The sequence below is a fragment of the Danio rerio genome, chromosome 7 (genome assembly GCF_049306965.1).
Source record: "Danio rerio strain Tuebingen ecotype United States chromosome 7, GRCz12tu, whole genome shotgun sequence".
NCBI classification, from domain to species: domain Eukaryota; kingdom Metazoa; phylum Chordata; class Actinopteri; order Cypriniformes; family Danionidae; genus Danio; species Danio rerio.
The window spans coordinates 32,899,602-32,926,844 of record NC_133182.1 but is presented as its reverse complement, the minus strand read 5'-3'; the positions used below and the strand labels follow the sequence as shown (position 1 = coordinate 32,926,844).

At 35.8% G+C, this 27,243-nt stretch overlaps 1 protein-coding gene across 4 annotated transcripts in view; it reads left to right on the top strand.

The window, feature by feature from the left end:
* The window catches only part of ano5b (anoctamin 5b), a 61,613-nt gene that overhangs the window by 18,383 nt on the left and 15,987 nt on the right, over positions 1–27,243 (top strand). For 2 of the 4 annotated variants that reach the window (NM_001079983.2, XM_005168891.5), the window contains 10 exons: positions 11,121–11,228; positions 13,650–13,718; positions 14,011–14,415; positions 16,862–16,977; positions 17,151–17,285; positions 19,312–19,417; positions 19,503–19,563; positions 22,311–22,462; positions 25,605–25,679; positions 26,069–26,297. In NM_001079983.2, the coding sequence (NP_001073452.2) occupies positions 11,121–11,228; positions 13,650–13,718; positions 14,011–14,415; positions 16,862–16,977; positions 17,151–17,285; positions 19,312–19,417; positions 19,503–19,563; positions 22,311–22,462; positions 25,605–25,679; positions 26,069–26,297 (1,456 nt within the window). Of the gene's footprint in view, positions 1–1,795; positions 1,898–7,352; positions 7,464–11,120; positions 11,229–13,649; positions 13,719–14,010; positions 14,416–16,861; positions 16,978–17,150; positions 17,286–19,311; positions 19,418–19,502; positions 19,564–22,310; positions 22,463–25,604; positions 25,680–26,068; positions 26,298–27,243 lie in introns of those variants that run through there. The other 2 variants (XM_009303225.4, XM_073906698.1) reach the window with 2 other exon arrangements.

Genomic DNA, 27,243 nt, shown 5'->3' with positions numbered 1-27,243 from the left:
TGGTCTGAAACCTGACAGGTGGGCTTATTTTTAATAAAACAAAAATAAATATGGATATAATAAATAATACTGCTAATAATAATAACATTATACAAAAGCAAATTGTTATGAATGAACTGAAAAAGCCTCCCGAGATGAAGAAGGCATGAAGGCAGTGGTTTTTAAATTTATGTAGGCTGGAAAATAATATGATTTGTAATATTTTAATCCTTTATATTTATATATGTACTTATTATATCCTATATATCCTTAATATTTTAATCATTTTACATTTTTAAAGATATTTGCGTATTGCTCTACATCTTGTGTGTATTAAGCAGTGTGTAAACGAGGCACATAACTAATGTGATCTGCGCTGGACTTTAGACCGGCTTTGTTTTTGTCTATTGAAAAATCTATAATAGTTTCTCAAAAAAGCAACGCGCCAGTAATGCGCCTCAGAACACCTTCCTTTTTTTCATGCTGAATCAAAATAATTCAAAATATGAATTATAACATGAAACATGAATTGAAAAACACGCTGATTCACTTACTGAGGTCAAAGGGAGTCTCCAGTTAACCATTCACTGATGTTTTGGTCAGAATGGCAGTGTGTTGTAAATTAAAAAAAAATAATAATAAATCACCCTCGAAGGGCACTTTGGAATGAAAACAATCATGGCTACCATATAAAATAAATTCAAAGGGTACAATTTTTGCACACTTCAGGTCCCCATAATCATTTGCGCAGGAATGTTGCTTAGTTTTGCACACTTTGTTCCATTCGGAAGGGCTCATCCCTATTATGCCTGAATCAGTTTGTATTTATTAGAAGGATTAGGGTATAGGGATGAACCCTCCAGAATGGAACACAAGTCTATATCGATTCACTGATTCAAATACTCCATTCAGAATGACCAACTATGGTCTCACGTTTTATAACTGCAAAAAGAGTTTAATGCAATTTGCCCATAGTTGGCTGATGATGCTTTTGGGAAAATTAAGTTACTAAATTATGACTCAAAATGAGCCAAATATGGCAGAGCTTGAATTGTGCTGAATGTGACTGATATTACGGACACATTTTAGGATGTGTGACCCTTTTGTAAATTAGCATACGTCAGTTAATAAATTTATCAAAAGTTTGAGATGTTCAGGACCATGCTAGAGATTGCTGAATTATGCGCATGTCCATATTTGTATTTTTTAAATAAACTGGCAAGCTATATTGTCTTTTGTTTGCACACTAAATTTTAGTTCACACTAAAAAGCACAGTTTTGGTTAAAAAAAAAAAAAGTCTAGTACTTTTTACTTTTAATGCCTAAATACATAAAGTCAAGTGCTTTTTACATTTTTACTCTGGTAACAGCTATTCTTCAGCCTTAAGAATAGTTTTGGCATTTAAAAATGAAACTGTATGAGCAGGCATCAGTAGATTATGTTTCTCTTTGCTGGTGCACTTTGCTAATGATTCTCATCTTCGTGCAGTCAGCAATAAAGCAAGTTTTCTTGGCAAGCCACGCACATTCTTGCTTGAATATCTCCTGGATAAAAACTTGGATTGAGAAAAAGAAATTAAAGGTCACAGGAATTGCTCAACTTTGTGAAATCACTTTAAAGATAGGGCATTCAGAGTTGAAAGTATTGCTCTGCTTTGTACGAAATGATGAAGTATTACAATGAGCAGCAGTGTGAACCATGTTGTGACAGTATAAAGCAGATGGTCACAGGAGAGTCTCCAGGCCACGTTTCCCACAGTTCAAAAAGGGGGAGTGACGCGCTCTTATCAGAGACTTCTGTGTGCAGCTCACAGTTAGCATTTGCTAACGCTGCTTGTGACATGGACAGTTTGCACATGCTGTCTGTAACACAGCACTACTAGAGCACTTAATGAAAATGATGATCGCTTTAACTGAGGTATGGATAAGCTGTGCATGCTCAGGGCCTGATTGCTGTTTACTTAAAGACTTGTTAAATCTTTAGTTCTGAATTTGTTTTGGTCAAACTGCTTCATTGTTGTAAACAGTAACAATTCATGCAGTTTTTTTATCTTATTTAATATGGATTAAATATCCTGAATGCATTGGTGTGTTCAGTCCGCATATTAGAATTTAAACGATAATTTGATTTCATTGCTAAGTTTATTTTTTTGTTAACCCGACTGAGTCTAGAATGCATCAACACCTTGCTTTATCTTTATGTAATATTATAAAATATCTTAATGTGCTAATTTTTAACCCAAAGTGGGTTAAACCATTTAAACAACTTTGTAAAAAATGCAGTAACATGTTGTGCAGTTTGTATTTACTGTACAAAAACACATTTTTAAGTATTTTTAATGGACAGGGGTATTTTTTTCTGAGTTTTTTTTTTTTTTTTTTTTTTTGAGACTTAACTACATCAACACCTTGCTATATTTCATTTATTTATTCACATCTGTATTTAATTAAATTATTTTATTTAATGTCACTTTTATTTAATTTTTATTTTAATTAAATTGAATTGAATTAAACTTTATTTTTTAAAATTAATTTAATACATTTTTTATTGTAATTTATTGTAATTTAGTTTTATTTTATTGACATTTATTTTATTATTTTTATTCAGTTTAAATTTAATTAAATTTTAATTTAATTTTCATTCATTTTCTTGTCGGCTTAGACCCTTTATTAATCCGGGGTCGCCACAGCGGATTGAACCGCCAACTCATGCAGCAAGTTTTTACACAGCGGATACCCATCTCTGGGAAACATCTACACACATTCACACACACACACACACACACACACACACACACACACACACACACACACACACACACACTCATACACTACGGACAATTAAGCCTACCCAATTCACCTGTATTGCATGTCTTTGGACTGTGGGGGAAACCGGAGCACCCGGAGGAAACCCACACGAATGCAGGGAGAACATGCAAACTCCACACAGAAATGCCAACTGAGCCGAGGTTCGAACCAGTGACCTTTTTGCTGTGAGGCGACAGCACTGCCTACTGCGCCACTACTTCGCCCTTAATTTAATTTTAATACATTTTATTTACATATTTAAATGTAAATTTTTAGTTAATTTAATTTTAATTTTATTTTTATTTTAGTATTTTATTCTGTCATTTTTATTTAATATGTATTTAATTTAATCTAATTATTTTTTTAAATTTTTATTAATTTAACTTAATTTTAGTTTTAATTTAATTTTAATTTATTTAATTTACATATTAAATTTTTTATTTTATTTTATTACATTTTATTATATTTTATTTAAATTTAATTTACTTTTATTTAATTTAATACTGAACACAATAAGGCTGTATTCTGTTCGTTTATAACAATTTGTAATCATTTATTTTGTACCCATAAGTGAGTTACCGTAAAACTGAAACAATATACTCTCATGTATTTTGGATATAGTGTGCAATAGAAGCATTTTGTATTTGATTTTGTTGATACTACTCATTTTTTCCTGAAGGCATTGATATTTGACCACATCAACTCTTTCTTATATTTCATTTTATTTGTTTTCCTTTATCTAAATGTAGGTTTTTGATGGAGAGGTGCACTATAACACGAATTGTGGAGCTTCTGTGTCCATCTTAAACACGAGCAGTGCTTTGTCCCTCTCTTTAAACACTTCAATAGCTCTCGAGGCTCTCAAGATCAATGCTTTCTCATCTGCTAGCTTTTATTATGAAAGGTTAATACATCTAGTGTTTAAATTATTCAGCCTAGTAGAAACTGTGTGTACAACGAGTGCAGATACCTAATCATGTACCCAAAATGATTTTAGTGGATTTGTTGTTGCTTTACTTGGAGGTTTTGACATCAGTAGTGATCAATAATCCATGACCTTTCCAAAAGGAGCAGCGTACAAAGTCCCATCTGACCATTAGTGCTGATTACCAAAGTATCTGCTTGAAAATAAGGGCTCCTGTCAGCTCCCTCACAGTTAATTAGTAGTCTGCAATAAAATGGCTTTACAAATGGCACAGCCCCTTCACTTTATTAGTTTAATGAATTTCCCTGGTTCGCTACCTTAATGGATTTTTTTTTTGGCTGGCATGCCAAGCAGGCAGATGTTTTTTTTTTCTGACTTATCTGCTTTGGCGATAGTTTCACTGTCTGGAGCTGCATTTTTCCCTTCTTTTCTCGTGGGAGTTTTCATGCATGATGTAAGATAGAATATGTTTCTCAACAATGAAATACCTTAAAGGCATGTTTGGACGAGTAATGTAGCACTACGTTTTGTTGTATTCTATTTGGGTTATTGTTGCTCTGTAAGTATAATTGGTGTAAGGCTGTATCCGAATCACCTCTATACCCTTAAAGTTGCTGAGACTTTTATTTCAGTGTGTCAATGTACATCTGACAGAATATTGAATAGTGGGCAGAGCTTTTTTTTCATCATAACAAACTAATGGTAATGGGGGGGTGGTTTAGAATATTGTGACTGAAGTTGTCAAACTGATCTCAACAGAAGAGATGCGTTTGACATGAAGCACAGCTTTAGCCGATGATCAACGAGATTAGCTGAGCGCAGGCGGGGGCAGAGTTGAAAATGGAGCCGTCAAGCCGGACACTTCGGGGCTCAAAGTTGCGGCAGTCATAATGACTGATCACATGCCGTGATCATTTATTTATTTATTGCAATAACAACAAAAGTTTTACAGTACAAATAAAACAGAAAACAGTCTCTACAAACTATAGTTAATTTTTAAACAATACGAGAATTATAACTTAAATTTAATCAGCCTATAACAAACACATGAGAAATGAGGGAAAACCGAGAGAGCACATACAAAGGAAATATAAATAAACTAATAGGGTTATTTTGGATAACAAAAGCATTTATAAAAAAACACTAATCCAAAAAGATTGAACAAAATCTTTGTTCAAAATACTAAGCTACACTTAGTAGAAAGTATCCAGAAAGAGCAGGTACATCAATATCACTTTTAAAATTTCTGCATAAACGGCTTGACAGAAAATAAAATATTTTTTAATTATATATTTTTATATTTAATAAAAGACTTTTTAAACTTAATTTGTTTGGAAATCTTTATAGGGGTGTCAGGATCAATGATGATAAATATTTTATTACAAGTCTGCAAGACTTATTTGAGTTAATATTTAGGTTATTTACTAAAATATATAATTTAAATTGTTTATGGAGCTGAATGAAGTAGTCTGCATACAAAAGGCCAAATAAACCTGTGCAAACAATCTAGCCCCTATAAACAAATTAATTAACAAAAGATGATACTGCCAATGATACTGAAATATTTGTTGACTTTTAAAGAGCCCCATGTGTATACAATATAGAGAAGGTATGAAAAGTTAATTGTTTGTTTTGAAATTTGTGAGACGAATTTTGTCCAATAATAAACTTGAAGAACGTGGTTGTTGTCATGCGGTGAACTCAGCCAATCGTGTTATGTCGGCGTTGTCATCTCAGCTCCTGCAGTCGCTCTTCAGATGCTGCACTGTCTGAATCAATCATCTGATCTCAGAGCGCTGTTGCAGTACTTTGATGCCACATGTGACAGTCACTTGGTGTCGGAGAAGCATCAATCCGGACAAAATTTCTAACCAGCATGCACCGCTTTAAAACCGATTTCAATCGATCTGTGCAGCGCTGCATGAAGTCGAACGCACCGAAGGACTGCCACCGCAAATGCAGAAGCAAATGGTCACACTTTGATTGAAGATAACCAAAACATTCGTTTTTTACAGTGGATTAATTTGCACTGACTAATTGTTCACCTAGACAATATTAATCTGCACCTGCAAAATAAAGATGTACAAATATACATTTTGATTAAATAGTGACTTTAAAATGAAAGCAGCCATTTGTAGTGGTATCTGAAACCATAGTGAAGCGCACTCAAATAATCCTACAATGAACCACAATAACGAGTGTATACGAGTGTAACGAGTGTAAACAGCTAGAGAATACCCATTTTACATTGTGAGACTTTGCCCTAACCACAAGATGGCATCTAAAGTGGAGTTCTATCTGTGTATAATTCAAAGTAAAATATTATTTAAATAAAGCAAAGTTTCTAAAGTAATGATAAAAGTAACTGTGGCGAGTGAAGTGGGGCTGTGAAGTGAGATAATCAGAAACACCTGGACACATCACCTGCCTCAAATCATACGGAGGAGTTCTGGAAGCTTAAAGGAGGAAAGACACCAGTGCTATAGGAGAGAGGACCGGGCCTGTGACTGTTGCTTTTAGTTTGTTTTGTTGAATTTGTTATTAAATTATTTAAATTATTATTGGTTCTCTGCCTCCTTCTTCCCGGTGGCTGTTGACATTATTACTGTGCGTTCACACAGAAGGCAGTGAGAGTGTTCAAGGTTGCTCTGGCCACCCTGGCGACAGCGCTGTCTGTCTTCAGCTTCAGCGGCAAGAGCGTCAAAATTTGCCACATTAATCCTGCTTATAAAGCTGTTGCTGCATATCAGCTAATCAGTTACATTCCAACCTAGCACTGTCGCCTCACAGCAAGAAGGTCACTGGTTTGAGTCCTGGCTGGGCCAGGTGGGATTTCTGTGTGGAGTTTGCATGACGTTAACGCAGAGATGTCCAAACTCGGTCTTGAGGGGCGGTGTCCTGCTGAGTTTAGCTCCAACTTGCTTCAACACACCTGCCAGGAAGTTTCTAGTATATCTAGTACGAGCTTGATTATCTGGTTCAGGTGTGTTTGATTAGGGTTGGAGCTAAACACTCCAGGACAGTAGCCTTCCAGTACCGAGTTTGGACACCCCTGCGGTAATGTATGGGTAATTTTGTATAAAATAATATGGCCATAATAATTGAATGGAAGAGTGTTTAGATGTTTCTTCACACTTATTTTTCTTATTTTGTCTTATTAGTCTTCAGTGTGAACACACTACTTGCACTATTCATACTACAAAATGGCATAGAATATTGCATGTGTGATTTGGTAAGCACCTTATATTATTAGACTAATGTAAGGAATAGTGAATGAGGGTATTGGGGGCGATTTTTAGATACAAAGTAAAATAATAAAAAAAAGCAGACCCCAGCATAAAGCAACTGTCGCAGGCATGATGTGTCGCCCAACAGTGAATTCAGTGTATTGTTGGTATTCACGGAATCCGTTCTCAGCCATTGATGTGATACTCCAGGAATACTGATTCATCAGAAGAGGCCACTTTCTTCCAATCCTCAGTAGTCCAATTTAGATTTCTGCTCCCCTTTGACACCAATGAGCTGTGGATGATACCTTCTTTGTGTTGTGGCAAACCGTTGGTTGCCTTTGCTCCGCCCTTTCTAACTAGAGCACACTAGCTCAAGTGCACTACAAGTCACCAGTGAGAGAACACCAGGTGAAGTTGATCTAATTAGCAGGGAAGAACAGACTCAATGCAGAGTAGCGGTTGCTTGAACAGAAGAAAGATTCCATTTGTGCTTAGTTAAATGCAAAATGAAGAATCATTCGGTGAGCTTTCATATTCTGTTTGAATTGTGTTGTATCAATTGTTATTGTTTTACAGGAATGGTTTGTTTGTCATGTTTGGCCGTCACAGTTTATGTATGTCATTTGTTGTGTCAATTTAGCACTTTTTAAATAAATTTTATTTGTGAATTTATGTAGAAAGTACAGGGTATAAAATATGAATATATAAAATTATTTTTTTGTAAAATTTAATTACAATTAATCCAAAGTCATTTATTTTAAGAAGCAGTACATTTAGTATGTAAATGTTTAAGTATCTTTTCTTTTACATGCATGATATTTTTATTTTAAAGGAACAATTTGCATACAAGCTCTGCATTGTATTTTGGATTTAATTGTGCTCTTTTGGTGGTGTTTGTATTGGGTATAAACAGTAATGATTCCCATCTCTAGTCCTGGGTCCCCTCCGCCCAGCACTTTTTATCTTTTAACACACCTGATCCAGATCATCAGCTCGTTAGTAGAGATCCATAAACTGATCCATGTGTGAAAAATAGGAGAGAGATAGAAAGTGCGATCATGGCCCACACTCCTAACCAGCAGGTGACAGTGATGCACCTAAAAGTTTTATGCCAACTGCCAAAAAAAAACTCATGAGAAGAAGAAAAAAATAGGGCTGTTTCTCAATTCCAAGAATGCAGAGAACGGACTTGCATTCTTCTGTAGACCGGTCTTGCCATGTGTCCTCAAAGAACGAACTCGGGAGACTGCTAGGGCAGAGAACGCATCCTTTGAGAAATGAGACGCTGCGTTCTTCCTGATGTACACGTGACCTTCACTCATTTTAAATGGTAAATTATTTAAACAGTACAGCATTCATACAACGATTTATTGTTTTTCCCCTTTTCAAAATATATATTAAAAACATTATCAATATACTCAGCACAACATAAATAAAACAGATTTTAATCAATTTTATACCTTAATGTGTTTATTCATTTATTAAAATGTCCATGGTGATGTTTAGTTTTATTTAGGGAAACTCCTGCAGTAAATAAGTTAAATCTCTGAACTTTAATAATAAATCTAAATAAAATGCTGCACCTCCCACCTCCAGTCCCAATGACTTCTGGGACTTCCGGTGCTCAAGTCTTCATTGTTGCGTCCTCGATATCAAGAACACATCCGGGAAGTTTCATGCGTGCTCCGTACTTGCATTCTTGAGTTTTGGAACTGAACTTATGGAAGCTGATGATGACGTTGCACGAGGACGCAAGACTACTGAAGATCGCATATTGAGAAACAGCTTAGGAGAGCCCTGCTGTACGAAATGTGCTAGGTGAGCGGTCAGAAGACTGGAGTTGAAAGCCAGTGTTTTAGTACAGTCACATAAGTCAAAAGTTTTAATCCAAAAGTTTTGATGAATCAATTCATTGTTGATTTATTTGAGAAAAATATCCATGTGCACATTAAATTTGTGCTTTAATGTTAGAATAAAATGTATACACCTTAGAGCTGCATGATATATTTTTTCTGCATCAATATTGCAATGTGCACATTTGCAATAGTAGCATCGCAAGATGTGTAATTTTTAAGCCTGAATTATAGTTGACCAGGAGCCACAGATTTGCATTTAATTACTGTATATATACTGAATTTATATGATTTATTTTTAAAAATTTGCTCTCTTTTTGTCATGTTTCTAGTCCAAATATCTACATTTCAAAGCAAAAACAAGATTATTTTTCGTACTCCACTGACAGATTAATTGTTTTTTTTTTTTTTTAAGTGGAAAACATAATTTTTTTATTTTTAAGATATTTGAACTAGAAACTAGACAAAGCAAAGCATTTTTGTTGCATTGTGATTATTCGATTTCTGTACCTGAATATTTTTAACCTCTTTAGAAAAAAAAGGCAAATAGTGCAATTCAAACTATCTTGTGAAACTATTTAAATTGCATTATTTATCACAGAAAGATAAATAAATTTGCAATATCAGATTTTTCATGCAGCCCTATTACACATTTGGACAAAGTTTGGGTATACTAAATTACAAAATTTAACAATAGTGAAAATGGCTGCCTCTGGATTTCTAGTGCTTATTCATTAAGCAAAGCTAGTGACCATCAATATGAATAATTCATGATTCCCTGACTCAATAACACTGATTCAACTGCGAGCATCCTGTTGACTAAAGTTTTTTTCTCAGCACTGCAGACACTAACTCATTACTTGTAGTTGCCTTTTGAATAGAAAACTATTAATGCTCATGATGGTGAAGGACACAATGGCTCAGTGGTTAGCACTGTTGCCTCACAGCAAGAAGGATGCTGGTTCAACTGCTGGCTGGGTCAATTGGCTATTCTGTGTTGAAGTTTGCATGTTTTCAAGGTGTTCACATGGGTTTTCTCTGGGTGTTCTGGTTTCCTCCACAGTTCAAAAACATGCGCTCTAGGTGAATTGAAAAAGCTAAATTGGCCGTAAGTATGGGTGTATCCCAGTACTGGGTTGCAGGTGGACGGACTTCCGCTGTGTAAAACATATGCTAGATAAGTTGGATATGCTTTGGTTGGACATATGCTGCAGTTCTTTCCACTGTGGTGACACCTAATTAATAAAGGGACTAGGCCGAAGGAAAAGGAATGAATGAATGATGCGGAAGGGTGAGAAACCTGATGATCCACATTAATTTTTGTCAAAAAGCCATGGTGTCTCAGCTCTCAAACCGAGTGTTACGACCACCTTGTTTTTGTCACAACATAAGAGCTCAGACAACAAAAGGATATATATGCAACTTATTTATTATACATAAAACAAATAGAACAACAAACCAAGGAACAAACAAATGTTTAGGAATAAATAAAGAAGATAAACCAGGGCCAGACGGAATCTGTGGATGTTTTTTGCTATTTCTGCTGAGAATTTTGGTAAAAATCTGCGGATTTCTGCGGAGTATCATAACTAAAACTTTAATATATTAAATAAAAAGTAATAAATTACTGAATAAAAACTGAATAAATTCAGATTTACACATTTACTCAAGTAAATAAACAGAATTAATAATGGGCTAAGAATCTGCTAAATTCTGCGGAATTCTGCGCGCGCAGATTCTGTGTGGGCCTAAAGATAACTACCTTTAACTACACATAAATAATGCCAAACGAAATCATAAGGTTGCAGAAATAAAGAGATAGTCTTGACACAAGGACGGCCAAGTAGCCACACCATCCTCCAGTAGCTAGCAAATTACTCTTATTTATATGATTTAAACCAATTGGTGAGAAAGCAGTTAGGATCTGGCACAATCAAAGTGGAATCCTGGGGTTGTCACACCGAGCAATAATATACAGAAACCCATGTGTGTTTGTTCATCTCAAATGACTCTCTCTGTACTGTACCTGTGGTTTTCACTGCAGCTCTCATGCTGTCATGATGCTATTTCTGCTTGTGTTAGTGGGATGATGTTTTACTCGGCTGTAAATTCCTTGTCCTGCTCTCTTTATCCTGAGCACTACAGTGCTTTATATTTTATGAGCTTCACCTCCACTTGATCTCTTCACACTGATGCAATGGGTCTGTATAGGTTTTGTAAAATGTCAAATATAAGACACCATCACATTGATAAAAATCACATGCATGTTTCTTAACAGATGTGTGTTGTTGCTATTGTTGATTTCAATCTTTGTTTCGTCTGTAGATAGACAAGTTTGATCAGAACAGAGACTCTGTGTTCTTCAAGGATGGCGTACGGCGCATTGACTTCGTCCTGTCCTACGTCGATGACAAAGAGGGAGACAAAAAAGCGGTATGCCACAATTATACCACTCAGCATTTACAGTCATCTTTCTAATACCTGTGTTACAGACATGGTACTCGTTCTTTTAATTTAATATTTATTGTTAATTTATTTAGAGAAATTCGATGAAAATGCTGTGCGGAGACTTAAATGCACCTCATCTATGATGTTCAAGTTTTAAAAGCCAATGCACGAATCCCGCCAGTGCCGATATAAAGACATATCGCACTGCTATGAGTGTGATATTGCATTTTTACCACAGTTTGACGGCATAATCGTGTGTATAAAAAAGAAAATCAAACACGGAGAGTCTAAAATCTCTTTTTTATGAGGAACTACTTTCTTCCGCCATTTATTCACATCTGCAACTGATGACAGAACAGCAGAAACCGTTGCTACATCACCAACATCACTTTAGAGCTAGTATTGTCTAAAGTAATGGCAAAACAGGTGATTTTTGTTGACCTTTTAAGATTATAAGGCTGAATAAGGCCATTTCGCACTCAATACACTACAATTATTTGGTATAAGTACAGCCCTAGAGAGAGATTGACTTACAGTAGAAAGTCACTCACCTATTTTTTAATGATTTGATCAGCTGTAGAAATTACCGTCAACCGTTTTTGTTCTGCTCTATCACATGCTAATCACTAATTTTTTTCAAAAATTATACATATTTAAAATAGGCACTATCCTTATAAATAAACTGCATAGTTGCAATCTTAACAACTACTTTCTCACAAAAACCTCAACTACATTGTTGTCCAACAGTAGCAATATTTGTCAAAGTGTAGAGTGTCCTCTGCATGTTGCTGTATTTGGGGTGAAAAAGCTTGATGAATGCTGTTATTTGCACAGTATCGCACGGCTATCAGCCAATCAGATTCAAGAACCAGACAGAACTGTTGTATAAATATATACATTATTTATTTATTTAATAAATGCACTGCATTGTCAGTTATATTGCCAAATATGTAGTCATATGCATTCATTCTACCTATTACTTTTAATTAATTGATATTTGGGGTGGCATTGTGGCTCAGTGGTTAGCACTGTAGCCTCACAGCAAGAAGGTCGCTGGTTAGAGTCCCAATCCGGCAAGTTTTCATTTCTGTGTGGAGTTTGCATATTCTCCCCCAGGGCTCCGGTTTCCCCCACAGTAAAAACTGCATAGACATGTGCTATAAGTAAATTGCATGAACTAAATTGGCCATTGTGTATGAGTAAATATGAGTGTGTATGGGTGTTTCCCAATGCTGGGTTGCGGCTGGCAGGGCATCTGCTGTGTAAAACATATCCTGGAATTGTTAATGGTTCATTCCACTGTGGTGACCCCTGATAAAGAAGGGACTAAGCTGAAAGAAAATGAATGAATACTTGATATTTTAATTTACTTTAGAGCCAGTGACAGTCATTGACATATTAATGAATTTTATTCTCTTGACATGTTGTTTCTTTGACATAAACTACACTGAAAATTGTAATATAGAAATAAACATAAAATAAATGACTTGATTTATAGTTTCACTCACATTATGCATCTTATTTTATTATTATGAATTTAAACTCATAAAGTGTAAGTGCTCACTTTATTGTTAAAAGTTTTTCAAAACTCAATGAGACAAATACAGGCAGTGCATTTATACATTTTCCCTAATTATTGTCACACACATTAACACAAATGCCCATTCATGCATAGAATTTTTATTTATTTTTTTTGCTCATCTCATTAATGGTTTGATCCCATCATGCGCATGCACTTGTTCTGTTTCTGCTCCTTCATGTGTAATTACTGTTAAAACTGAGGAATTCTAATTAGTACTCGTTCTCTTCCAAATGCTCTACGCTTGGCCTTGTTAAGCCATCAAACAATGACTGATGTTTAATATTGCTCATTGTGTGCAAAAATAGTCTGATGGGGACCTGAGCGTCGGCGTTTGGTGGTTTCTGCTGGGTCATAAGGCACAGTGAGAAACAGTGAGTCAGATTGAAGCTGTTGCACAATAAACTAAATACTGAACAGCAATTGCATAAAAGGAGAGCAGGGGTCAAACACTTCTCTCTCTTCAGACCCTTCATTCAGTTGAGTGGTTGAGGAAACCGAAGGGTTTGCTGGTGGAGTTGTTTGATCTTGGTTGTGCTTCAGTTTGCAGATGTTTATGTGTGGTCAGGGTCTCGGTTTAATGAAGGTCATGTCCCTCGAGTCGCCTGTTTATGCCATAAGATGAGCTGTTGTAGCCATAGGTCACCAGGGCTTTTGGGAAATATGTGTTTTCTCTAAAGACGTAGTGTAAAGGTTGTGTACGGTTTTCAGAAGCTTAAATATCACATGGTTCCTTGAAATCTGAATGAATTGTTGGCATGACTAATGATAAATAGACATCTGTAAATATTGTGTATTTGTGTGTGTGTGTGTGTGTGTCTCTCCAGGAGAGGAGAAGAGAGTTTGAAGCCAACCTAGAGAAAGCTGGTCTCGAGCTGGAGACTGAAGATAAATCGGTGAAGTTTTGAGCTATTTTGTTCTATCTATCTATCTATCTATCTATCTATCTATCTATCTATCTATCTATCTATCTATCTATCTATCTATCTATCTATCTATCTATCTATCTATCTATCTATCTATCTATCTATCTATCTATCTATCTATCTATCTATCTATCTATCTATCTATCTATCTATCTATCGATGTAAAAGTGAAGTATTTAAGTTTTGATGCATAAATAATCCTGTTAAACATTTTAATAAACACACAACACATCACTTCACTCATAAATGTCTCCTCCTACAGGAGTCAGATGATCGTAAGACACATTATCTGAAGATTCACGCTCCATGGGAGGTGTTGGCCACTTACGCTGATGTACTAAAGATTAAAGTGCCCTTTAAAGTGAGCGACATCCCCAAAGCTCGAGAGGTTCCTCTGGAGTGGCTCAGTCACCCTTTCCGGCTGCCAGAAAACATCATGAGGCCCGAGCCGGACTACTTCACTGCACCCTTTGACAAGAGCAAGGTGGACTTCTTCCTCATTGATGATAAAGACACCTTTTTCCCACCTTCCACACGCAACAGGATTGTGTACTACATCCTGACTCGCTGCCCATACTACAAAGAAGACCGAAAAGAGAAGGATAAGACTGGGATTAATCGGCTGTTGAATAACGGCACATACACCTCTGCTTATCCGCTTCATGATGTGAGTGTGAGATTTATTATACGCTTTGTTGTCGTGCTTTGATTGTAAGCTCTCGTTTTAATTTTAATGTGACAGTACAGTTCTATTCATTTGAACGTTGTCTAGGGCAGATGTGTCTTTTATTAAAGATGCTGAATGTAAGTTTTTGACTCTTCTGAAGCATAAACATACTATAATATGTTTGCAGATGTTTAAGAAACATGCCAAGTGAACATACTTGTTTATCTGAAAAACAATGCTGAAGTCAGCTATTCTGCTTTGAAAATGTGTTTTCCGTGCCGGAACGCTGTCTTTGCTTTGGTTATTTTAACCCGCCCACTGTCAGTTTAGCCAATTATATTTCAGCACCCCAGGTTGCCTTGGTAGAAAACCACATATTTCATTCATTCATTTAGAAAGGCGCTGAAAGCATGCGCTCATGACCGAAACGCAACCTCCAGTAGACAGTAGCAGACTCTGAAATGAGATGCAGATTCAGTTTCACATGAGGCTATTAATTAGCAAATCATATAAACGTAATGAACGTAAAAGGTTGGTTAGCAGTTTACATTATAACATGCTTCGTGACCATAGACTGTAAAGTATATGGACGTAGTATCCGTGACGTCACCCATAGGTTTCTGAAGAGCGCAAAAGAAGCCACAAGTAGGCGCGGCCAACCATCGCCATTTTGTTTGCGCGTCATCACACTCACGGCGGGATACCAAACAAGCGCAAAGAGGCAGAGAGTGAGTGGAGCTACAGACACCTGCTGGCATTTTGCTTGGACCTGTTCCAGACACATTTTACTTTGGGAAAGCGCTTAATACTTTATCACCTGCGACATTTGTATGCGTATCAAGCGCAGCATGAGATGTGCATATTAATGATCTCAGATCTTTTTTTATGATCGCAGAACTTGATGACATGGCTGCTCGTCAGGTCCTGATAAACGACCCAAATTAGGCATACATGCAAATGCGGGGGGCATAGCCAGTGAGTCTCGTCACAGTTTGTTTTGTCTAAACTGTTTAAACTTTGTGGTGTCTGAGGCTCACAGTATGCCCATATCCATACTGATATTTTATTATTCTACTATGCCTTGGTATACCCAGATTTTCATTATAGGGCACCTTTAAAACGGACATGGGGATTTATGCTTATTTGCATAACTATTATTCAAAACCACAGAAAAGTCATACTAAGGCCCAATACCAATTCTAGTCCTTAGACCTTTCCCTTACCGATTGTTTTGCGCGTGCACACCAAGGGGTAGGGGTATCCCAATTCTCTTTAGCTTGAAGGCATAGGGCTAAGGGGAAGTGGTAATTACCCCTTCGAATGAACATTTTTCAGGACCACAGTCGAAATCAAGGGGTAAGAAAATTTCCCAGAATACACCAGAATACAACGGCAGAATCACTGTGCTCAGAAGGAAGGAGATCTACAAATTAGTATTTTTGTCATTATTACGAATTTTTACAACAATATATAATAAATCATAAAATATAATAATTAAATGTATTCACAACCGCATTCATGTTTTACTGTCTTGCTTTGAAAAAAAAACATCTAAAATCCATAGTCATAACTCGATATTCGCTCGATATTCGAATACCCTTAGTAATATGCTTAGTGTAATGTAGCTCTATGTGAATGCAAAAGGTCTGCAAAGTTTTAAAATCCACATGAACTGGAAGCTGTGACTATTTTGTTTGTATTGTGATGCAGTTCCTAGAGAAATCAATAGTAAATTAGAAAACAGTGGGCGTGGCTTGTTTTTCTACTATGTAGGGTTTAAGAAGAGTTGTTACAACCTAACAAACACCTCCTCTTCCTCACCATTGCTGTTTGTTGTCAAAACTAACAGTTGAAGGGGCGTGGTTAAGTTTGTTAGCCATGCCCAATACCTAAGACAAAAGTAATCTGACAATTTAACAAAAAAAAAGAATTCAATAAAAGATTAGAAGGGCAAACCGTTTCTTCATTACATGCACTGATGAATCGTTTGCTATAAAACTAGCAATGTGAGCTGACAAAATCATAGTTAATTTTAATTTCATTTGTACTTTAAAGATCATAGTGCACGTCACACTGAGGTTTTGCCTTCAAAAGGAAGCAATCAATTTTGAAATGCTGAAATGAGTTTTTGCTTGTCAGCAGTTTCAGTTCTTTAACTAAATTATGTAAAGACTTGCCAGTCAATTCTCTTCGTTGCCTAACATTGGTCATCTACTGGCTTCTAAAACAAAAGAACAGTTTTAAAAAAGGAGGGGTTTAGAAGGATAATACATTCCTGAACAAAGTATTTTGTCTTGATGCTTGTAAAAACCTAAATAAAAGGCCCTTTTAAAATAAAGTAACACACTACTTACACTTATTAAACTCTTATCTAACACTGCTAAGCTGTATCTGTATCTACTAAGAATATCTTTGGTCCTCATCTGAGTGCTGTTTTGTTCTTCAGTGTCGGTATTGGAAGAAGGCTCAGGACATGCAGTGTGAGAGTGAAAGGTATCATCTGTATCGCTATTGGGCTCGATTCCTCTGCTTCTACAAAGAGCAGCCACTCAATCTGATCAAGTAAGGGCACTTCAGACTGTCTGAATGTGTGCATGACCACCTGACAGGCCAGAAGCAGATGCATTATTACATTGTGCATTGCAAGATTGCATTTTACTAGAAGCAAAGCCATTAAGCTCACTTTTCTGGTGCAGAACCATGATGTTTCTTTTCCTGTTTGCATTTCATCATAGGAAGTACTACGGTGAGAAGATCGGTATCTACTTCGCCTGGCTGGGCTTTTACACAGAGATGCTGTTTTATGCTGCAGTCATGGGTGTCATCTGTTTTGTTTATGGTGTCCTCAGTTACGAAGACAACATCACAAGGTTAGTGGCACTGATATGCGTCAAATGAACGCACATCTTTACCTGAGCCACCATTATACTGTTTAGTTACATGCATATTTAATTGCCCAATTCCATTTGTAAATTTTTTTTATATGCATACTCGAACAAACAATATATTTAGTTGACAGTGTGCCCGAATACATGTGAAAAAGTATGAAAATGATGGTGCTATCACTGGAACTGCATTGTTTGGTACAAGTCATACCTATCGAAATGTTGGCAAATTGTCTCAGAAAATGAAAAGGCATGATAGCAGTCAAGAGTACACTCTGGGGTACTGCAAGTTTCAGTTTTTGGTCCCTTGATTTTTACATTACATGTGCTACTGCTAGGCGATATTGTGTCGAAAATGTGTTTTTTTTACCCTTTTGCTTATATAATTTGTATGTATTAACAAAATTAATAGATTGCATAGATGGTATTAATAATACTGGAAAGTATTATTGGATATTAAAGGGCCATGAAACACACTGATGCAGGGGAAAAAGACTGTTTACAAGGACATCAGTAATCAAATTATTTACCAATTTATTAAATTGTCAACTTTAATAGCAGTTTGGCACTTTCCCTTTCCTTCAGGAACATTTCATGCATGCCCCAGTGACAAATGAGATTTTGGATGCGAGGAACTGCTGGAAGAGTGTAGTTTTAATGGAATGTTTAATACTACACGGCAAATGGGAGAAAAAACCCTCTGCATTTCTCTGTAACTTAGATGCACTCGGTAGAAATAGAAAGCCGCGTGTGTTTAGACTATCCTGTCACAAAATGCGGTGAAAATCCTACAAGAGGCAATTGTTTGATTAAGGTGTTTATATTTGGAGAGCAGCATTTACAGCTGATCTTTTAGCCCATAATATTGAAGTGATATCAACGTACTGTTAACTTGGTAACTAAATCATTATGAGTAAGGTATGTCTTTAAAAACTGAAAGAGTACTGATGACGATAAAAACTGGCTTTGCCATCTAAATAAACATCAACAAAGAACATTGATCACACACCTACCAAATCTGTAGAGACAGGACAATCAACACCAATCAACACTCCTCTTTTAAAACAAGAGGAGTGGCAAATCTGGATTCGAAGATGTGAAAAGCTCTTGGGTAAAAATGTTACAAACATATTTGTGTCGACGTTATTTTACTACACTTTTAGAAGTTTAAAACAATATATGGGACATTCTACAAGAAACATAAATTATTTTCACTTATAAAAAACGTGACAGGGCCTGACTTAAGCTTGTCATCCTTAAAAACAATTATACAAAAACAAGCATAAAATCATACAATTCAGTAATAGAACAGTCCTTGATCAGTGTAAGCTTCTCCTCCGTCAAATGATGTCACTTACGAGTCATAGACTTAAACGTGCAATGACAGAAACAGGAGGGCAATTGTAATTTTTTTTTGTATTTTTTTGTAGAATTTATTTATAATCTGATGTTTTTAAATAACGATAACAACGTAAACTTGCTAAAAGTTTTTTCCTTAACAGTTTTTAGCATAACAAAACTATTAAAGCTGTAATTAGTTTTGGTTTGTACATTTGAACATCATCTGAGAACCAAATGAATGCCGTATTGCTTTACAGAACAACTCCCAGAAATCAACAATCAGTCCATTTTAGAAATTTTTGGCATGAAATACTTTTTATTCATTGCATTTATGTATTTCAGGGACAGATCGTGTACATTTCTGGTAGAATGTCCTATATTGAATGTTAAAGAAATGTTGTAGAAATAATATGCAGCAGCGATCATTGTCTCATAACTTAATTTAAAAGTGAAGGCATGAACTCTAGAGGCCTCTTGATATTTTTGTTGGTTTTTCCCTATAGCTCTCACTAATGATTGTTTTGGATCATGCTTAACAGTAGTTGATTTGTTCCAAATTCTCCATGGTGTCTTTGCACTGTTTTTTTTCCCCAGCATGCATAATGAAGATCTGTTGATATTCCCTTCTGCAACATTTCTCCCCTGTCACTTTTTCTCTTTGTGTTTTCAGTAAGGAAATCTGTGACCCAAAAATAGGAGGCATGATTGTCATGTGTCCGCTCTGTGACAAAAAGTGCAGCTACTGGAAACTCAACTCAACATGTCTGTCCTCCTGGGTGAAAACAAGCACTGTTTAAATTGTAAATAACTATTTATTAATCGTATACAGTTTCCTAATTTCTGATCCCTTTTTTTTCTTAGCAATCCCATCTCTTTGATAATGAAGGAACTGTGTTTTTTGCCATGTTCATGGGCATTTGGGGTGAGTATACTGCCTTTTTTTTCTAGCTTAGTAGCGCCATCTAGTGCATGGCTGGACATTTGTAGTAGCCCCACTCAGAATCTAATGAGAATGAGATCATAATAGCCATGCATGAAGCATTTTAGCGTATTCTTAATGTCAAATAATTGGCCACAGGATTTGTTCACTATATAAATCTACAATAGAGGAGCATAATTTGTGTATGCTTTTTGAAAATGAAATCTGTAATGACTAATGATGCTCACTGATTATCCATTACTGAACACTGAATTAATTTCTCACATGGCTCAAAATGAGCTCTGCTTATGCAGGGATTTGATTAATCAGCACTGTGGATATTCTTTTATCCAGTGTCCTCATTAATTAAAACTGTTTATGTTGCTGCTGAATCTTTGGACTTGAGTACTGTAATGTTAATGAAAGAAAAACAGAGTGTGACTGAAGAGATAAACCTGGTTGGATTTGAATAGAACTAATATTTAGGGTTTGTTCACGCAAAGCAGACCAAAAACATTTAAACAAAACAACACCATGATAGGATGTGGCCTTCAAAGGAGATAATGCTTAAACACACTTATTTTTTCACTTACTAGCTGCAGCATTGCTCATTCCAGTGAATACAGCATTAGTTATGCATTTTCGTACAGCAATTTTGCCTCAAGTTCTCACCTAATAAAAACCAAGATAAAGCTTCTATTATTTTTGTATTAAACATTTTGTCTTAAATATTGTCTTAAATATTAGGTTGATATAACTATACCTATTTTTGACCATCTCCACCTCCCGAAACATACATTCAGCTTTGATTATCATGGAATAATTAAGTCTTTTTTTTAATCTGTATTGTTTGTAATTGCAGTATTAAAAAGGGAGTTTGATAGCACTGATAGAAAAAGCTTGTTGTGATATAACTTCATCTTGAAGACACTGAGGCATGTCATATTTTTCCTCATTAATTTGGACAATGTTTACACAAATAGCTGTAGTCTGTTACTGTGAAATTTCATTTGAATTGTTTGTTCACTTTTAAAAACCAATAATATGATAAATCCATGCAATTCTGTTTTATACATCCCATGTGGTATCTGATTTGAGGTTAGCATTTTGAGCTAAATAAAAATGTTTGAACAATAATTTAAGCAATGATTAGTAGCAGGAACACATGTTACCCCACACAATTAAGAATTTTACATCATCTTACATTTAATAATGGATTCAATTTACTGTAAATCATACATTTGTTGTATATTATTCAAGGAAAATGAATGGAAAATGCTCAATGCACCAGCAAGTCTGGCCTAAACGGCACATGCTGGCATGCAGTGAGTTCATTTATCACAAAGATGTGTTTTGGATGTAGCTTTTTTGGAAGTCCTGCCTAAAAAATAAAATAAACATTACATAAAACCCATTGTTTCTTTTTTTTTCTTATAAACAAAAAGGCGGCTACACCAAAGCTGCAAAACATACCAATTTATTTAGTTAAAAAGGCTGACACAAAGCGTGTAATGTTTTGAGCACACTGGCTCTTCATCAGACAGTGTTCATCACAGCATGTTGCTCTTTTTAGACACTTTCGGATCACATGATCTCATATATAATTTAACAAGAGAAAAGAAATAATGCACATTATAAAAATAGAAAAATACATCATTTTGAACTTATACAAAATGAAAATACAAAAACAAATCTTAAATCATTCTCTTGTCGGCTTAGTCCCTTTATTAATCCGGGGTCGCCACAGCGGAATAAACCGCCAACTTATCCAGCAAGTTTTTACGCAGCAGATGCCCTTCCAGACGCAACCCATCTCTGGGAAACATCCACACACACTCATTCACAGACACACACTCATACATTATGGACAATTTAGCCTACCCAATTCAACTGTACCGCATGTCTTTGGACTGTGGGGGAAACCGGAGCGCCCAGAGGAAACCAACGTGAACACAGGGAGAACATGCAAACTTCACACAGAAACGCCAACTGAGCCGAGGCTCGAACCAGCAACCCAGCGACCTTCTTGCTGTGAGGCGAACGTGCTACCCACTGCGCCACTGCGTCGTCAAAATCTTAATAATGTATACCAAATATAAAATAAACATAACAGAATATAATGTAAAAAAGAAACAAATTATAGCTAAAAATCCTATACCCAAACAACTGAGTAAACGTTAAAGAAAAGGATGAATGATAAACTCCACATTTAAACCTCTTGGAGACAACGCAAGGCTTCAATTTATTGCTGTTACAACTGTTGCTGTTACCCCTGACGTGGACACTTGCCTTCAGTTCCTATATATTGTAGAGTGGAGACGGCGGGCCTCATAACTGAAAAATTTAGCACAATGATGTTCAGAAATACAAATTTTTAAAGGCCAACGTACCATAAACCACATGGTTACTGCAACATATAGATTGCATTAACTGTCATGCACGATATGTGTAAAAATTGACGTTTTATACGTGAAATTGCATTGTTGACAATTGCCACATTTAAAATTCCCATTTGGTTTATTATTTGAAAAATGCGGAGCGTGTTTCAGATCAGCTCTTGTTATGGATATTAGATGTTCTTTTGTGTAAGACAAGGTGAATTTTTTAAACATTCCTCCCTTCTTCCCCTTCCCTTGATACAATTTTTTTCTTGTTTTCTGTTTTACTCCTGATCAAACAAACCAATATGTTTTACTACTAAATTCATTTTCATTTATTTATGTGCCTTTCTGTGTCTGTTTGCTTTACAGTGACCCTCTTTCTGGAGTTCTGGAAGCGACGGCAGGCCCGTCTGGAGTATGAGTGGGACCTTGTGGATTTTGAGGAGGAGCAGCAGCAGCTCCAGATCAGGCCAGAGTATGAGCAGAAGTGCACAGGCCGCAGACTCAACCGCATCACACAGGTACAATAATAATAACAATAATTGTCTTCAAAAAACACATCTTAAAGCAGGGGTGTTCTTTATATCTCCATCCCAGGCCGCAGACGTTCAAACTATTGATTTATTTTAATTTTTTTTATTAGAAATTGTGATAAATTTCCATCTGGGCAGCAGCAGTATATTTTTTTAACTTTTAAATGACATGAGAGCCAAAGCAGTGAAGTCTAACAATTTTATAAGAAAGTGAAATGTTTCATACATTGAGCCAAGCTGGATCTAAATATAAAAAGATAGGAACTGATTTTTCCTCATGCTAATATTATTATTTTTACATTTAGGAACAGCAGAAGGTCATGAGTTGCTGGGTTTTACTATTTTGTGTAATTTATTTTATTTTATTTTTTTTTTTAGATTTGCTTAAAATAGGTAATCTCATCTAAAACAAACAACATATACTTAGACACCATCATAAGCAGAAAATCAAGTTAACGGCAACAATTTACAATTCGGAACATGCAATTAATGTTAGTCAAAAATTATTATTCTTTTCTAAAATGCATTATTTCCTTGTGTGTTTTTAGCAGTATAAATATTACATTAATGAATGCTTTAGTTAATTAAAAACACTGTGGTTGAATGAGAATTTGAGATATCCATATTAGGAGTTGATAATTAATCAACATGGAATGAAAACCAACAAATCAATAGTCAAAAAAGCTAAAGATCTACATACTTTAAAGCAGGGGTTCCCAAACTTTTCAGCCTGATGCTCCCAAAATAATGATGCCAGTGACTCGCGACTGCCAATACCCTTTAAAGTGGTTATAAGTATACAAACTTTGCACACAACACACACCTATAGGCCCAAGTTTATTCATAATTCAATTTTGAAGAACGCCACTTGAAGACCATCCTCCATGTTCAGTTGTGGCCTGTATTTTTATGTACGTGAGTGCCGTAAATGTCTCAGAATGTTTAACCTGGTGTCAATCTGCTGTGTCTTTTTTCAAGCGTAATCACCCTATGGGGTCGCAAAAAACTGGAAAGGCGGATGGCTTTTTATTTGCTGGTTGTTATTATAATTTTTTTTTGTGAACAATTGTTTTTATTATTTCAGTTTTTGTTTAATATAGAAATCATAAAGCGTATGACTATATCGTAAAACAACCCCGAATCCCCACCCCCCACCCATATAGACTTATTCTATGATAACAGAAGTTAAAAGATTGCTGTGTTTATAAAAAAATTTTTAAATAAATAAAATAAAAAGACTACTGTTGAGCCAAATACAGAGTAGAAGTTAGGTAAGTACAAATAAACAACTATTACATCATGAGATATGCAACATGCATATAAACAGAAAAGCTGTACATTAGAAGGAAGAAACAAAGGATTTGACGATATCAGAAGCTAAAATCCAGGACTAAACCTTATTTGACTGAGATCCATGTATGCGTGCTGTTGAAAGTTCCATACAATTAATGTCCAGCAAAGATAGGCCCCATTGACGTCGACTCATAATATGAGGAGGGATCCAGCGGCAGTCCATTTTCTTAGCAGCTGTGAATGCAGCTTAGAGTAAGTTCTTTTGTTGCATTGAGAGTGAAGTTAGAAAAATTGTTCAGGACAAAAGCATACTGCAGTCAGTTCTACATCTTTTCCTAACAAAAATAAAGTGTCATGAGGCAGCTGAGACCAAAAAGAGTGAAGTGCAGGACACATTTTGTTTTTTTAATTTAAGTATGAACTACTTTTTAAAATTTTTATTCTTCTGTAGGTTATGTATAAAATTCTAATAGTTTAATAAAGTAAATTTTATATTTGGAAATTTCCAAGCGACCCCCATTTTGGTAACCACTGCTTCAAAGTACTGCTTTCTGCACTGATTTTAAGCATATAGCTTTTTCAGATTTAAGACATGTGCAGATAACACAGTTTTACAGAGCTGTAATCACATGATGATTTGTGACTGAAAATCGGCCTGATACACAGTATGTCATTTGCATTGTCTGAGTAAATATTTGCATATGGCTTCTGCTCGAACTGGTTTTGGCCACATCATTTAACACATCAGCATAACGCCGACTCCCAAGTCTTCTGCTGTGAAATCAGCTATTTGAGTTACTGCTCCATGCCTCACATGCTGTTCACAAATGCTCAGAGTAAAATGAGAATTATAGTCGGCGCCAGTGGTGTAGTGGTTAGTGCGTCGACACATGCACTCCGGTGCTCGCGGCGACCCGGGTTCGATTCCGCCTCGCGGTCCTATGCCGATCCTTCCCCTCTCTCTGCTCCCCATGCTTTCCTGTCTATTCTCTACTGTCCTTTCAAAAATAAAGGTGAAAAACCCCCAAAAAATAATTATAAAAAAAAAAAGAGAATTATGAGAGATTTGTTTCTTAAGTATTCAAAACGATACATATTCTGTTTTAAAAAGTGTTTTTAAATCTCTTATGCTTATCAAGGCTACTTTTATGTAATTTAGAGAACTGTACAAAAGCATGCAGATCCCTCTTAACTGGGTGCTCAGCCGAAAAAACACAAGGTGCAAATTAAATACTCATCAATGGCTCGAAACGTTACACGCTTTGTGTCAGCTTTTTTAATTTAATAAATTTGTATTTTTGAAGCTTTGGCGTTGCCGCCATTGAACATTTAATTTACTTTTATGTAGTTAAAATAAATATTACAGTTTAAATGACCATTTATTGGTTTAATATTTACAATTATAATTTATTCCAGTGAAAGATGCCATTCATTCATATTTTAATTAATTAATAATTAATTCAGAGCACGGATTAAGGTGCTGAAGAAACAGTGTTGAAATTGGTTGTGCTGATTGAAATTTGTATGTGGCTGAGCTGTTATATTTGAGGATTGTGAAGAATGGTGAGATCAAAAGACCAACATTTGTTTATTTCATAAAATAATGCAACATGCATGCAACAAATATAATTTTTTGACCATCTTAATGCAATTAATGCTAAATAAAAACACACTTTAAAGTTTACCAACCACAAGTGTTTCAAGTGATGTGCATGTCACGTCTGAGATGTTGATTATCATTGTAGTTTTGATCATCTGAGGACTTGTTTTCTACTGTACTCAAGCATCTGGTCTAATTGTGAAACTTCAACTGCTGATATTCCCTTTATGCTTACAGGAAATGGAACCTTATCTTCCTTTCCCCAGCAAATGTGCTCGATTCTGCCTATCTGGAGCAACTGTACTCTTCTGGGTGAGTTCACAAGCTAACAGTGGATATCAGTCATTATTACGGAGCTCTTTGGGTTACTTAATTCCGATTGGTCGCAACTTTGAATGATGCCCATTAAACTTAATATTTGACTCGAGTACACTGTAAAAACTGCTGGGTTCCACACAATTCCTTCATGTTATCAACACACAAATCAATTAAGTTAACCTAATCTTTCTTACAATTTTAAGTGGATTGAACATAATTAAATTGTCCCCAAAACTAACTTAAAAACTGTGTTGTTCCAAGTCATTTATTGAGTGTAATTCCCTGCACTGCTCTAGCATTTAGATGAAAACTGAGCGCATTTAAAACTTTTAAAACCTGACTTGAGCGCATTTAAAACCTGACTTGTTTTTGTGTTTGGTCAGACGTGTCTCATAGTGGCCTGCATAATGGGAGTGATCGCCTACAGATTAGCGGTGTATGCAGCGTTCGCCAGCGTCATGAAAGACAGTTCCACCAGTAAGATCCAGCTGGTTGGGTCACTCATCACCCCTCAGCTGGCCACTTCCGTTACTGCTTCCTGCATCAACTTCGTCATTATCCTCATCCTCAATTTCCTCTATGAGCATGTGGCTATCTGGATCACTGACATGGGTGAGACAAAACCGCATCCTCTTTTCACATGAAATAAGATATGGGTAAACTACAGTATTTTTTGATTTCCCCTTTTAGACACTATCTTGACTTGAACAATCCTGTTGATATCTATTGTTAGACGTCTGTTTGATTTTCACTGACAGCCCAAATTGAGTTTGTTTTAGTTAAGTCTGTCTATGTTTAGATGTTACTGATGTACTTATCCTGCATTACTTAATCTAGGTTGATGGGATATTTCACCCAAAAATTACAATTTACTCCCCCTTAAGTGGTTCTAAACCAGGGGTGTCAAACTCATTTTAGCTCAGGGGTCACATGGAGGAAAATCTGTATCTGCAATTAAAGCTAACAGGTGCTAACGTTGTCTTAAATGAAGCTCAACACATCATGATGCATTTTTTGAAAAATATCAGAGATAGCCTCCTAGGGCTTGAGGGTCCACATACGTGGACAGCACATTTTAGCACTTAAGTGGCTATTTAAAATAATTTGAATGTTTTAAATTTTGTTACTGATATACAGTGTCATCCTGCAACTGTTTTGCAGCATATGAAATGTCCCAAACACTATTTTTAACTGTCCAAAATCTGAAACAAATGTTGCTTTTACTCTCTGATAGTCAAAGCAAGTAAAAAAAGGTATGTTAAATATGCATTAAAAAACTGTCAGAAAATATTTTTTTATGTAAATTCGGACCACAAATCCACATAAATGGACATCACTTTTCTCTAAAAGTACATCGCATCAAAGTATGATACTTAGGTTTTTATTCTAATTAGGTCCCAATAAGCCCAAATAGCAAAGATAAATAAAAAATGCATGTTAAAAACACCTTGGGAATTAAGAGGATAAACCTGAACTGAAAGAGGGATGTTTCATGACCCTTTAAAGGGGTAGATTGCAAAAAAAAAATACATTTATTCTCCCTCAAGTGTTTCCAAAC